This window comes from Nicotiana tomentosiformis, chromosome 7 (assembly GCF_000390325.3).
Source record: "Nicotiana tomentosiformis chromosome 7, ASM39032v3, whole genome shotgun sequence".
Taxonomy (NCBI): Eukaryota; Viridiplantae; Streptophyta; class Magnoliopsida; order Solanales; family Solanaceae; genus Nicotiana; species Nicotiana tomentosiformis.
The window spans coordinates 96,979,238-96,994,743 of record NC_090818.1 but is presented as its reverse complement, the minus strand read 5'-3'; the positions used below and the strand labels follow the sequence as shown (position 1 = coordinate 96,994,743).

Sequence of the window (15,506 nt, the reverse complement as noted above, 5' to 3'; positions counted from 1 at the left end):
GGCATTGGTGAGGAGCAATGTCAAAATGAGCCAAGGTTGGGCGCAATGCCAGCCTTGGGCGTGCAATAACTAACCAAGTCAAGGAGCACATGTAGTACACATGCCAAAGTAGTTGGCGATTACCTTTTTATAACCACTTGTACCCATGTTTATTTAGTGCTTGTATCCACTATCATTTTGTGTAGATCATGGCCTATGCAGTTGGGGATGTTAACTACAAGATAGAAACAGATTTAGTCTTAGCCCGCCAAGTGGCAAAAGCTGTAGACAACATGTGTCAATGGGCTGTCAAGTGCCAAAGGCTGCCTATGTGCTATAAATAGGTGCCTTTGGACTTAGTCAGATTGTGTGGGAATTTCGTGTGAAATTCAAGTGGGAAACAAGAGAGAAACGTGAGGGTTTCTAAGTGTTTCAAAAAGGGGCTAAGGCTGGGCATTGGGCAAGTCTTAGTGTTGGCTAAAGAACGACTTGTGTTCTTTGTCAAAGTGAGGGTTTCCTTTGTAAGTTTTCGAATTAATACAAAGGTTGGGATTTTCTCGTATTTGATTGTGTTCTCTTTACATTTGCTGCCTGAATTAGTCTAAGGCTAAACTTGCTGAAAATTTGACTAAGTGTTGGGAAAGGCTGAGTCAAGTGCGCAACTTGACTGCCGTGCGGGTGTGACTTTAGACCGATTAAAAACGCCCCCGTGACACTAGGCATAGCAAAATACAAGACTAGTACTAATATTACAATTCATAATTTGGGGAAGAGAGCATGGGGCTGTGAACCATACTTAAAAGTATAGATCCGCCCCTGGGGACACTACATGCCCGGGCAAATATCATAATCAAACAGCTAGAAAACTAACTAGTCTACATATATATCCTCAAATCTTTATCAAGCAGTTTCAGTTCAGAAGAATTGGATTTCTTTGCCCATTATTAGCATCTAAATACCTGAATAATTCTTACATGCAGTACTTTTGACCTGAAGAAAGACGGAAAAAAGCTAAGAGATCTCATAAATAAGTCATTCTGTTTCTTTTTGCAACGATATCCTTGTAAACTGATTTTCTCAGCGACTGCCAAAAGCAAAAGAACACAAGGCTATCACAGAATCACATTCATCTTATATATTAGGCTAATACATCAGAGTAACTTGGTTGCTGAAAGAACTCATAGTTAATGAAGAAGAATGCCATCAAAAAGACTTATTCATTGTCAATATCATCACAATTAAACTCACCTTATGCCACAATGCACACCACAATTTATCATCACAAATACTAATGCTTTCCGTGAGAGTGACAGATTATCATTTACAGGATAACCCTGAGCTACTCACACTGCTACCAGAAGCCTAGTAAAAAATTCAATAAGGCAACAAAAAGAAAAATAAAACACCGAGAAATAGAGGCGTGTTGAAGAATATCTAACTGCAACAAATGAAACATGAATGTGAATGTGTGAGGCAGCTTGTACAGAATGAATTGACTAAGGCACGTATTCACTCTCTAGGGTTGGTTGTGTTCGTGTCACAGTAGCAGCTGGTGCTTTTGTGCTCCCAATTCTAGTCATATGCAATGCTTCTCCAACCTCCGCAGCCCTCTCCATCTGTTGCATTTTCTTCCTCCTCTTGTACTTGCCCACCCACACTATCAGAAGGCCTAACAAAAACAACAATACTAGTCCTCCTGCAACCGAACCAACAATTATCCCGACCTTTGACTTGTTTTTCTTTCCCTTACCTGCTGGTACGCGTGCTTCCTTTGGAGCGCCTCCTGGTGGTGCAGGAGAGACTGGAGCAGGAGGAGCGATTGACTTGACAACAATAGAGAAATGCCCCGGTAGAAAGGTCGTGCATATGTTGTCCGACAATACACTGCTGAAATTCACTGATCCTTTTAAATCAAATGAAACACACATAGCAGATGATCCAACAGGCGCCGGCTTGACATCTGAAAACCTTATTGAGATGGGCTGACCAGAAGCCCTGATGTCCAACTCAGGCAAGTAAATTGCTGAAAGGTTTGATGCATCATAAGCAAGAAGACCCACCACAGGAGTCAAGTACATGTAACCAGGTAAACTATAATATCTTGCAGACCAATTGCCCAAATTTTGGTAGACCAATACAAGCCTCTCAACATAAGGTTGCTCAACGACCCCAACAGGTATCTGAAACTCTTTGTACGTTGGAACACCTCTGGTCCATAAACTGCCACTCCTGAGCCTCATGGCTGACACCTTAATCCCTGTCAAATTCAATGGCACATCTCCATCATAAACAACACCTGTCCTCGGACGGGCAAATGCACGATAAGCATAATCTTGGAGGAGTGCATCTAATGCCCTTGCAGCTCCCAGGGAAGAACAACTCCCTAAACGTGGCAAGAAACATAGCCACAATAGAAGAAGACGCATCGAGAGGCTTTCAAGAAGCCCCATCGATGCTTCACAGTTTCAGACAACCAGTACAATCTTCCTCAGCCCTCACACTGCAGATCCGACAACTCACAAAGACAAGGTCAACCCCCAAACGACAGTACTCTACTTATATGGTGACAAGTCTTCAGATCCAAAATAAGCCTTTAAACAAAAAACCTGGCCGACCATGTCATCTACTTTTAGTGCTTCGACGTGGCTCCAACTTCACACTTAAAGTAGTATTTCAAAAGCCACAGATGGTAGCAGAATAATCTAGTACAGCATATGAAATGTGACAACAACTGTACCAAAAAGATCCATTCTTGGGGGGGATGGATAAAGCAAGCAGAGCTGGCACTTTCACCCGTTAACAAAGTCACAAGCTCTAAAACAGCTTTTTTACCTTTGTATTTCTTACTCAGCAAAGAGACTAGCGTAAAAATAAGAGCTTAATAATCCCTGCGAAACCCTAATTACTCAACTTCCTTTATAAATCCTTACCCAAAACCGTAATATTGACTTGATTTAATACTCAGATTAGAGCATTTTACGGAGATAGAGCAATGTAGATTCGTTAGATGACCAAAAATTTTCTACCATCTGTGAGTTGATAAGCAAATTACCTGAGCTAAGGTTACCAGTATCACTTTCAAAACCCTAATCCACGAGACTCACGCTTAATGTGGAGAAAATTGATTGTAGCGGAAGCTTAAAAGCAAGTTTGGCATTGCTATGAGGCTAGAATCAAGGAAGCAGACCGCTCCAAGAACCCTAAAAAGTGCAAAGCATTCTGCATTCTTTCTAACTTCCGTACAGAAACAGGATTGAGAGATCGATGTGCCACAATTGAATAGGCACACGACGTCGTTTTAGTAAGCAAATATTACTGTCTGGTCGAATCTCCAGCGAATGGAAACGGAGCTGAAAAAGCAGACGGAGAAGATTAAATCTAGAAGTTTCTTTGTACAGAGAAGAGAAGATAAGCTTGGAGATGAAATGGTGGGGAGAGTGTAGTTGGGTATGAAGAGAACGAAGAAAAGTGAATAAGGCTAAAAGACAGATTAAGAAACAATAGAGTGAGCCTTATTTGGGCTAAAATGTGAATACACTTTAATAATTACTACTAATTCCCTTATTTTTAAGTGTTGTACTATTATTATTATTTTAATTTAATACATCAATATATTTACACACACCACCTTTATACAGCTGTATCATCGTGTGAATATGAATAATGGAAACAAAGAATCAAGTCAAAGATGAACCCACTTCCGTCAATGAGTACATATTTGTGAATATTTATTTTATAGAAAAAAGAGCTGGATTTGTTATAAAATAAAAGTAATTTTAGTAAAACATGAACAAGACATGTTGTTATGAAATAAAAATAATTTAGTAAAACATGAACAAGAAATGGAGATAGAGAGAAGGAAGAGATTTTCTTCTTCAATTGTGTGTATTTTCTTATCTATTACAAAGCCTTTATATAGGCATGAAAAGTGAAGAAAAATATGTCATTGAATATGTCATTAAGCATAGAAATATGTCATTGAATATGTCATTAAACATTTGAGAAGATCACGGAGGAAGAGTAGACATCCACCATAATTTGATTTTTCTTATAACACTCCCCCTTGGATGTCCATAGATAATGTGCCTCGTTAAAACCTTATTAGGAAAAAACCCTATAGGAAAAAAAAATCTAGTGAAGAAAAAAGAGTACACATGTTTAGAAATACGCCTTTTGGTTGTCTCGTTAAAAACCTTGCAAGGAAAACCCAGTGGGACAAAACCTTGTAAGGAAAAAAGAGTACAATGCGTATTAACTCTCCCTGATGAGAGCATCAATTCACATCATTGAGCCTTCGCATCCCAATCTTGTACACTAGTTTCTTGAAGGTTGACGTCGGTAGAGTTTTGGTGAACAGATCAGCCATATTATCACTTGAACGGATCTGTTGCACATTGATATCACTACTCTTTTGAAGATCATGTGTGAAAAATAACTTTGGTAAAATTTGCTTTGTCCTATCCCCTTTATGAATCCTCCCTTCAATTGGGCTATGCATGTTGCATTGTCTTCATACAAAATTGTGGGTAGTTTGTCACACTTCAAACCATATTTGTCTCGAATAAGGTGTATTATAGACCTCAACCATACACATTCTCGACTTGCTTCATGAATAGCAATTATCTCAACATGATTAGATGAAGTAGCCACGATTGATTGATTAGTCGATCGCCAAGATATGACAGTGCCTCCATATGTAAACACATAGCCTGTTTGAGATCGAGTCTTGTGTGGGTCATATAAATACCCAGCATAGACATAACCAACAAGATCGGGACTGCAATTATTGCCATAAAATAATCACATATCGGTAGTTCCTTTTAGATACCGTAATATGTGTTTGATTCCATTCCAATGTCTCCTTGTAGGAGCAAAGCTATATCTTGTTAAGACATTAACTGAAAAAGTTATGTCAAACCTTGTAATGTTAGAAAGATACATTAGTGCACCAATTGCACTAAGATATGTTACTTTGGGACCAAGAAGCTCTTCATTATTTTTATGAGGTCGAAATGGATGTGCTTTATCCATATAGAATCGCTTTAAAATCATTTTAGTGTATGCTGATTGATGGACAAAAATTCTATTTTTCATATACTCAATTTGTAGACCAAGACAAAAGTTTGTCTTTCCAAGATCTTTTATTCCAAATTCTTTCTTTAAAAAGTCTACTTCTTTAGGAAGCTCTACTGCTTTAGGAAACTTCCTAGGAGTTCCAATGATATTTAAATTATCAATATACACGGTAATTATAACAAATTTAGATCCAGATTTTTTTATAAAGACACAAGGTCAAATTGAATCATTTTTGTACCCTTCTTTCAACAGGTACTCACTCACGCAATTATACCACATGCGCCCTGATTGTTTCAATCTGTATAAGGATTTTTTGAAGCTTTATTTAATAAATTTATTGGAAACCTTAATATGCTTCAGAACAATTTAAATCCTTCAATGATTTCCATTATACGCATATCATGTTTTTCTTGTATTGCCAGATTAAAACATGAAATGGCGACATCTACCACAGGAAAACATGTCTCTATATAATCAATGCCAGGATATTTACATATCTTCTTGTGACACAAGTCGTCTTTATGTCTATCGACTTGTTTTTTCGCACAAGAACACATTTATACCTCCACTGGCTTTATACTTTCAGGTTTTGGGACTATCCGTCCAACTTCATATTTTTCAGGTGAAATCAATTTTTATTGCGTATTTTTTATTTGGCCAATCATTTATCTGTCCAAATTTCATGATAGATTTGAGCTCAATATCCTTGTCAATATTAATAATATTGAGCGCTACATTATATTAACAATATCGTCAACAATCATTTTATATCAGTTCTATTATTAACCAATAAAGACATAACTTATTGAGATCTCTTTATCTTATGATTTTCAGGTACCTGAGCCTCTCCCATGAGGTCTTATGAAGTATTATGTCGTGGTGCTCTTCTAGAGCACTTGCCTCCTTATTATGACCATCTTGAACATTTTCTCCACTCCTTCTTCGAGGAGTTTTATCTTTGGAACCGATTAGTCTATTATGCTTCATGCATGTCATAGACTCTATTCATTATAAACTTTATTTTATTTGGAGCATTAGCAATTGAATATGATATTTAGCTTTAGGTCAGCAAATACGCCTGGCAATATTTTGCAAATGAATTATTATTTGAACTTCAAGTTCACATTTTCTCGTACGAGGATCTAGATGTACTCATAATAATTCATTACATGCATTACTTTTTCAGCTGCCCATTTTCTCCCCCTATTGTTAGGATCACCAACTCATATCCCTAGCCTTATTTGGGGATCCATCTTTGTGTATTGTGGTAGAACAATTAAATCATATAGCACATTCATATTTCTAGATGGAAATTATTTGGTTCTTGACCCTGAACCGATTGTGATAGGGAGAATTTATCATAACTTGGCTAGATGCGTACAAGTGCTGTTTTATATTAAATAATACATCACATACCAAATTTTATTTTTGCAGTTTTGTTCTCATAACTAATGGTTTAGATATAATTGGAGGCATACAATTTCTGCTAAACCAACTTGGATTTAAACTAGTATTATCAAGATAAATTATCATAATTTTTATTCTGGAACCGTGCTCTAATAATTTGAGCAATCAATCTTGCAAAAGCCAAACTGCAAGTTGATAACAAATGCACATGTGGCCATAGAATAAATGCATCTATTAAAATCATATAATAGTAAACGGTCCACATGGAAGGTGACTGGGCCCATATATTTATCACCTTTATTCATTCCAGAAATCAAGGGATTCAATCCCAACTTTAACTGGTATATCATGAGAATAAGAAGCACAAGAGAATTCTTGAAGAATCTTATATTTCTTCAATATATGCCAATGTAATTCTCAATTAATTTTTTCGCATCATAATTGAACCGAGATGGTCAACCGGTCATGCCAACTAATCTTTATTTCAGTAAACCTCTAGTTTACTTGTGGCTTGTGATTGCATCATCTTGCTTATACTTGTGTAGGACAAATAGAAGAAAATCCAGGTAACCTTTCATATTTACCCGGTATGATTATAGTAATATAAAGATATTCAATCTTCTTTTTATTTATAGTCTCAATATGCCAACCACTTTGGCTAATATATTTGTAAATCAAAATATTTCTTTTGAGACTTACTACACTATTAATGTCATGAACAGTTTCATTCATCCGGGTAGTAACAAATTAGTTCTCTCAGAGCTCATAACTGCTTTTGTACTACAAGATCTTTTGTCATACCATCCATATAATGAATGTCTCCTTCACAAAGAGAATCATATCATAATAATTGTCATGTTCAAAATAATCATAAGCAAAATAATTTCTTGCTTTAATTTTGCTTTTAATAACTTTCATAAGGCTTGACAAAATAATTTTGGCGTATCACATGTATGCGACCAATGATATGTTCATGTAACTACACAGTAATATTTATTATCTTTCTTTATCTCAAACCTCCCTTAGAGGTGAGTTGTAGTATTTATCCAATAATGCACAAGTATATTATTATGCATAATCTTTATCACACACACACACACACACACACACACACACACACACACACTATATATATATATATATATATATATATATATATATATATATATATATATATATATATATTCACATTCACTTTCAGGAATGAGTATGCAATCTCAATGTTTATCACAAGTCACATTCTCTTTAAAGAATTTCTCCCTTTTTATAATTATCATAGTGATAACTATTATTATTGGCCTTTCGCTCGCCCACATTCATTGGTCAACCACTTGTCTTTATTTAGACTTATCATTCACTGCTATCACATTCACTTCAAGAATGGAGCAAATCAAGTGGGACAAGCTTCATGCTTTTTCATGAAAAATACATTATTTTTCTTTAGTTATTATTATTATTATTATCAATATGGTGCATTAGGACTCAAACTCAATGGCTTACCCATATAAAGGCATGCTAGGCTATAATACGTTGAAACTTGAATCCAACGTCTTTTCATCAACATAGTGCGTTGGGACTTGAACACATCGTCTTACCCTCAATCTTTGGTATAATAGGCCAAAATTCACTAGGACTTGCACTCGGGCCTTTAAAATATTATTACTTCATAATTATAGGCATAAGTAAATTAACTTTCAAGAAGACTTATATAACTATTTCAATCTTGAAACAGTTCCACTGCAACAAAAATGTTAGTTAGGATATATGCCAATTTCTTTTTTAAAATGATACAATCATTTTTATATTTTAATAAATTAATTAGGGAAAAGATGCAGATAACCTATAACTACTTATATTTCAAAGACTATAAGAACTTCACCAAAAAAATCCAATACGGAGGAATGAGCCTTATGTTTCCAGCAAAAATATTTAAGGCTTAATGCATAACCGTGACTATTATAAATTATAACTATAATGAGTTTATATTGATTGTATATTCGAATGCCAAATTTGCAAGGTACTGTAAAATCACCTACATATTTGATAATTTTGCTTTCAATGAAATACATCATGTGATGGTAAAAATATTATTATTAAATTACCTTAATAATGATCTATCATAGTATGTAAACGGTCAGAGCATATATATACGCCGGAATATTATCTTTGTCCTATAAGAGATGTAGGAAATAAAGACATACCTTTCCAGTTCTTTATTTCACTCGATAAAATTGAAAAAAATATTTTAAATAAACACTGCACATAAAGTTAATGCAAAGATATGAAAGTATGAATGGGTTTAGATGGATGTAAAACTTATCTTTGTATTATCATCCAAGACATTTTTCATTGTACTTGATCTCATTGTCTGCTTATAATTTACATAGTCTTGACGTAGAAGATCATGAAATGAAATGAGCAATTCGTGCTGATAACGTGTTATAAAATAAAAGCAATTTAGTAAAACATGAACAAGACATGTTGTTATAAAATAAAAGCAATTTAGTAAAACATGAACAAGAAATGGAGATAGAGAGAAGAAAGAGATTTTCTTCTTCAATTGTGTGTATTTTCTTATCTATTACAAGGCCTTTATATAGGCATGAAAAGTGAAGAAAAATATGTCATTGAATATGTCATTAAGCATAAAAATATGTCATTAAGCATTTGAGAAGATCACGGAGGAAGAGTAGACATCCACCATAATTTGATTTTTCTTATAATAGGATTGAGAAAATTTATCGAGAATAAATCACGAAACGCTGTTCATGACATTTGTGCCCCTCGAGCTAAAGGCACTCACGGGCACGTGACCCATCATCTCTCACACGCCTTTCTTTCCTCCCAAAAGTCTTACCGCTGCAAGTCTTTACCCCCCCCCCCCCCCAAAGTGGCTTCTCATTCTCCATTTCTCCTATGTGAAAAGCCAAGTTTAGTATAAGAGCAAGTAGAAGTCTTTGTAGTTTGTTCCCTCATAAATTCCTAACAAATATATTTTCAACCACAAATTCCTTTTAATTCTCTTAAATTTTCATCTGTACAACGAAAGGAGTTTATAATGAAGAAGTCATTGATAATAGAAGAAGGTTGTTCCTACAATTATTCGGATTTGAGGAGAATGATAGCTTTAACAATGACAACCTTACTAGAGAAGCATGTGATAGTCGATGGACCAACCTGTATACGGTAAAAATCGATTATTACTTCGTACGAAATGATTTAAATGGTAATACATTGGAGCGGAGAAGCGTCTTCATAGTATCAGGTTGAGGTCCGAAGTTAGGTCACCAAGCTTCGTGCCTGAAGGACCGATCAATGTCGAGCTCGATGTTATTATCAAGCTCGAATCTAAGTCGAACTATGGGTAAAGTTATCGAGCTTATGATTCAGAGACCGGCCAACACTGACCCCGAATCAACACAGGGATCCGAGTCAGAATCGAACTCGAGTCAAGATCGAGAGCTCGAATCAAGACCGGAAACTCGAGTCAATATCGAGCTCACAGACAAGAGTTGTTGCAATCCCACTAGAGGAGAGAATCCTGGCAGAAATTATGGAAAAGCTAAATTATCATAGGTCTCCCACTATGTATTTTTAATTATATCTAAAAGTAGGATCCTCCACTATAAAGAGGATGACTACATTTCTGTAAACGGTAGTTTTTTTCTTTGCTTACATTGTAATTCAAGCACCATATTCTCCTATATTCAAGAGTTATTCTTTTAAGCTTGATAAATTGATTCATCTTGCTCATTCTTAAAAATCATCTTCTTTCCAGCCTTGTTTATTTTGCATTCTTTGCAATCCATATTTGATATTTCTATTTATCCTTACGATTTGTATTGAGCTATATCACATATCCTTAGAACTACATACAAATTTAACTCTATCCGTTTTTCGGGTAAACAATTTGGCGCCAACTGTGGGGCTAAGGATAACAGTGATTATTTGATACGAATCTACAAAAATACACCGTTTTGCGCTTAGTGTCTTGGATTTCGGATTAGCAATGACTAACTATCAATTAAATGGCCTTACCTATTGACAACGAAGCTGGTCTTCAAGATGAAAACAACAACTTGACACCCAGTACCGAAAGACCACTTGTCAATGTCGTTGGAGCTCGAATCGAAGTGCCGATAGACATCAATTCGCATGTGGCCATTGAGGCGAACCTATATTCTAAACCTGAAAATAGCATTCATGGTGGCACTCGGTCTGCAGCTCGAGATACCCATAATGTCGAGGAAAATGGCGTCAGCTTGAGTATGATTTTCGAAATGTTGCAAGCTCAACAGGCAACAATAGCTCAGTTGCAGAGTCAAACTCAGATACCGAGTATATCGGAGCCCAGTCAACCCCGAGAAATCGCCCATACAACGGAACCAGCTATAGTGAAATCAAATGAGCAGGAGTCGGGGACTAATCCCAAAATTGCTAAGATGTTCGAAGAACTGACCAAATGAATAGAATCGGGAGAAAGGAGGATCGAAGCAAACGACAAAAAGGTGGAAACATACAACTCCAGGGTTGATCAGATCCCTGGGGCACCACCAATATTGAAGGGCTTAGATTCCAAAAAATTCATACAAAAGCCTTTCCTCCCAAGCGCGGCTCCTAAACCGATCCCAAAGAAGTTCTGCATGCCCGAGATTCCTAAATATAACGGAACTACCGACCCCAACGAACATGTCACCTCATACACATGTGTCATCAAAGGGAACGATCTAGAGGATGATAAGATCAAATCTGTATTGTTGAAGAAATTCGGTGAAACCCTGTCAAATGGAGCAATGATATGGTATCATAATTTGCCATCTAATTCTATCGATTCTTTTGCTATGCTTGCGGATTCCTTCGTAAAAGCACACGCCGGGGCCATAAAAGTTGAGACCAGGAAATCGGACCTGTTTAAGGTAAGACAAAATGATAACGAGATGCTAAGGGAGTTCGTGTCTCATTTTCAAATGGAACGAATAGATCTACCCCCAGTCACAGACGATTGGGCTATTCAGGCTTTCACTCAAGGTCTGAACGAACGAAGTTCGACGGCTTCACAGCGGTTGAAGCATAACCTGATCGAGTACCCAGCTATCACTTGGGCCGATGTGCACAATCGATACCAATCAAAAATTAGAGTCGAAGATGATCAGTTGGGGTCTGAACCCGCTGCTCGAAAGGACATAAATCAAGAACAAGGTCCGATCAGGGATTGATACCGACCGTATAACGGAAACCATAGAATCAATGAATCGAGATGTAACCCCGGACAAAGCAACAAAAGAAGTGATCGAGGTCAAGGGTATCGGGGGCTGATGAACAGAAGTGGGTTCGACAGGCCTACCGGATCTAAGGAAGCGCCTCAGCTATCGGAGTATAACTTTAGCATTGATGCATCCGCCATCGTGTCGGCTATCGGACGCATCAAAGACATTAAATGGCCCCGACCCATGTAGACCGATCCTGCCCAGAGGAATCCCAATCAAATGTGCGAATATCATGGCACCCATGGCCACAGAACGGAAGATTGCAGGCAACTAAGAGAGGAGGTAGCCCGGTTATTCAATAAAGGGCACATTCGAGAATTTTTAAGCGACAGGGTGAAGAACCATTTCAAAAACAGGGATTTCGGCAAGCAAAACGAACAAGAAGAACCACAGCACATCATCCACATGATCATCGGCGGCGTCGATACCCCTTAAGGGACGGTGCTTAAACGCACTAAGACATCGATTATGAGAGAAAAGCGATCTCGAACTCAGGATTACGCACCCATAGGAACTTTGTCCTTCAATGATGATGATGCAGAAGGAGTCATACAACCTCATAACGATGCACTGGTAATATCCGTACTTATGAATAAAACTAAAGTTAAGCGTGTGTTAATCGATCCAGGTAGCTCGGCCAACATCATTAGATCGAAGGTTGTAGAACAACTCGGTCTACAGGACCAGGTCGTACCCACAACCCTGGTTCTAAATGAATTCAATATGGCATGTGAAACCACCAAAGGCGAGATAATTCTGCCGATAAACGTGGAAGGGACCATCCAGGAAACGAAGTTCCACGTAATCGAAGGCGATATAAGGTATAACGCCCTTTTTGGAAGGCCATAGATCCACAACATGAGAGTTGTACCTTCGACCCTACACCAGGTTCTTAAATTCCCAACATCGGGGGGAGTCAAAATAGTGTACGGAGAATAACCGGCCGCGAGAGAAATGTTTTCCATCGAAGAAGCCATTCCGATATCCTCACCCTCGTCAACAAAGGGATCGGACTCAAAAGGGGAACAAGATACCAAATAGCAATCACAGATGTCAGCTTCAGAAAATCAAAAGATCGAGGTAGATGATGATCAAAGGATCCCTCGATCCTTCGTAGTTCCCGATGATTCTGATGCTACCCAATCAACGATTGAAGAATTGAAGTAGGTCATATTAATCGAGCATTTGCTCGAACGAAAGGTATACCTGGGAACGGGATTAACCCCCGAACTTAGGAAAAGACTTATTCAATTTCTTATCGATAACATAGACTGTTTCACTTGGTCCCATTTAGATATAACAAGGATCCCACCGGATATAACAATGCATCGGCTAAGCCTGGACCCTAATTTCAAACCGGTGAAGCAAAAGAGAAGACTCCAGTCCGAGGTAAAACGCGCGTTCATAAAGGACGAGGTAACTAAATTTCTCAAAATAGGGTCCATTCGGGAGGTAAAATATCCGAATGGCTAGCCAATATAGTTGTAGTCCCTAAAAAAGGGAACAAACTTAGAATGTGTGTAGATTATAAGGATTTAAACAAGGCATGTCCCAAAGATTCTTTTCCACTACCTAACATTAATCGTATGATCGATGCCACGGCCGGCCACGAGGTCCTTACTTTTCTCGATGCCTATTCCGGGTATAATCAAATCCAAATGAACCCGGAAGACCAGGAAAAGACTTCATTTGTCACCAAGTATGGAACATACTGTTATAATGTGATGCCCTTCGGGCTAAAAAATACAAGAGCTACTTATCAACGCCTAGTAAATAAAATATTTGAGGAACAAATAGGTAAATCAATGGAAGTTTATATTGATGACATGCTAGTTAAGTCCCTGCGCGCGGAGGACCATTTGACTCATTTGCAGGAAACATTCGAGATTTTAAGGAAATACAACATGAAGCTCAACCCCGAGAAATGTGCTTTCGGGGTCGGTTCGGGCAAGTTCCTTGGCTTTATGGTATCAAATCGGGGGAACGAGATTAACCCCGATAAAATCAAGTCCATCGAAGACATCACCATCGTGGACAGTGTAAAAGCCGTGCAGAGGCTAACGGGACGGATTGCTGCCTTAGGCCGATTCATTTCAAGGTCGTCAGATTGGAGTCATAAATTTTTCTCTCTACTCAAAAAGAAGAACGATTTTGCTTGGACCCCGGAATGCCAACAGGCGTTAGAGGAGTTAAAGCAATATCTATCGAGCCCACCTGTCACGCCCCGAACCTAGGAGCGAGACAAGCACCCGGTGCCTCACCTAACCTGGCGTACCAAATTGCGACTAAGGGACTCTGAACATATAATGTCATACTTTGGCCATGGGGCCACCTTGCAAGACAATTTGCGAAGCAAAATATAAAACTGAATGGAAACTAGCGCTAACTAAACATCAATATAAAGCTAGGCCGACAAGGCCGTCATAGCTACTACAGCTGACAAACCATCAAATATACATACCAGGCCTACAAACCCAACATACTGCACTAACCAACAGGATATGTCTACAAGCCTCTACTGATAGATGTACTATGATCGGAACAGGGCCCCGACCTACCCATAACATATATACAGATATACATAAGATGTACACAAAAACTCTAGACCTGGCAACTCCGAAAGACGTGGAGCTTACCGATCAGGCTGAACTCGGGAAACACCTACTGAGGAGGTCTACCCGTCTGTCTGTCTGAACCTGCACGCATGAAATACAGCGCCCCCAGAAAAGGGACGTCAGTACGAAATAATGTACCGAGTATGTAAGGCAATAAAATAACTGAAAGCTGAAACTGAACTGATAATATGATAACTGAAATTAACTGGGAGTCAAAGATGGTCTGGAGATATACTTACCTGCTGATACTGACTCAACTCTCTCAATATATTAAGTAAAATAAATGTCCGGCCCTATAAGGCTCGGTACGTGTAAATGCTCGGCCGTAGTAGGCTCGCTCATAGGCGCTCGACCATACTGGGCTCTGTATCTCGGCCATCCTGGGCTCGTTCATAGGCGCTCGGCCATAGTAGGCTCGGTATATATAACTTACCATCTGATTAGAGGTTGCCCAATAGGGGCCTGCCCACCGATTATAGCTCGATGGTGGTGAAAATAGTGTAATACTGTATATATATATATAGACCCTCTGCTCTCTTGACTAAATAAAGACAAAACTAAACTGAATATGAAGTCCCGATAAGGAATAATATTGTAACTTATGAGACTAGAATAATGTGAATGAATTCATGAATACGAACTTCTCTTTATGTCTCATTATTAACACATGTAGCTACGAGATCATGCCAAAATGAAGGAAGGGCTTAGGCCTTAACATACCTTATCACAATCTTTCTAATCACCAAGTTGAACTCACCTCTTCGCACCTTAATCTACAAGAATGATAATAATACTATCGTTAAGTTACGAAAGGTACAACTATCGCACAACGAACGACAAACTTATTTTGTATTAAAACGGGCAGCATCTCCCCTATAATCCTTACTTCCTCCAAATTCAAGATAACACCAACAATACAAGAACAAAACAATAACAACATATATACATCATTTTCCAGCCCTATATACACCATCAAATACTACAAAATAGCCCAACACACCCCAATCTCTTCATACACAAAACGACCACCGTAGTAGTGTCAAACGACCCGAAAATGTTATGACGAACGACCAGCCAACCACCCTACATTTATATGGTGTTTCTACACCCCCTTCCTCCTCCAAAACTCCACAAAACAGTAGTAAAACACGCAGCTCAACAG

At 38.1% G+C, this 15,506-nt stretch overlaps 1 protein-coding gene across 1 annotated transcript; it reads right to left on the bottom strand.

The window, feature by feature from the left end:
• Nucleotides 1-1,177: 1,177 nt before the first annotated feature.
• Nucleotides 1,178-3,477, bottom strand: LOC104120515 (uncharacterized). The gene has a single exon (XM_009632285.4). It carries the CDS (start codon nt 2,427-2,429, stop codon nt 1,476-1,478), a length of 954 nt encoding a protein of 317 aa, XP_009630580.1. The 5' UTR covers nt 2,430-3,477; the 3' UTR covers nt 1,178-1,475.
• Nucleotides 3,478-15,506: the final 12,029 nt, after the last annotated feature.

What these genes read in the sequence shown, in the direction of transcription:
- LOC104120515 (XM_009632285.4), bottom strand. Translation starts at nt 2,429, where the DNA reads ATGGGGCTTCTTGAAAGCCTCTCGATGCGTCTTCTTCTATTGTGGCTA.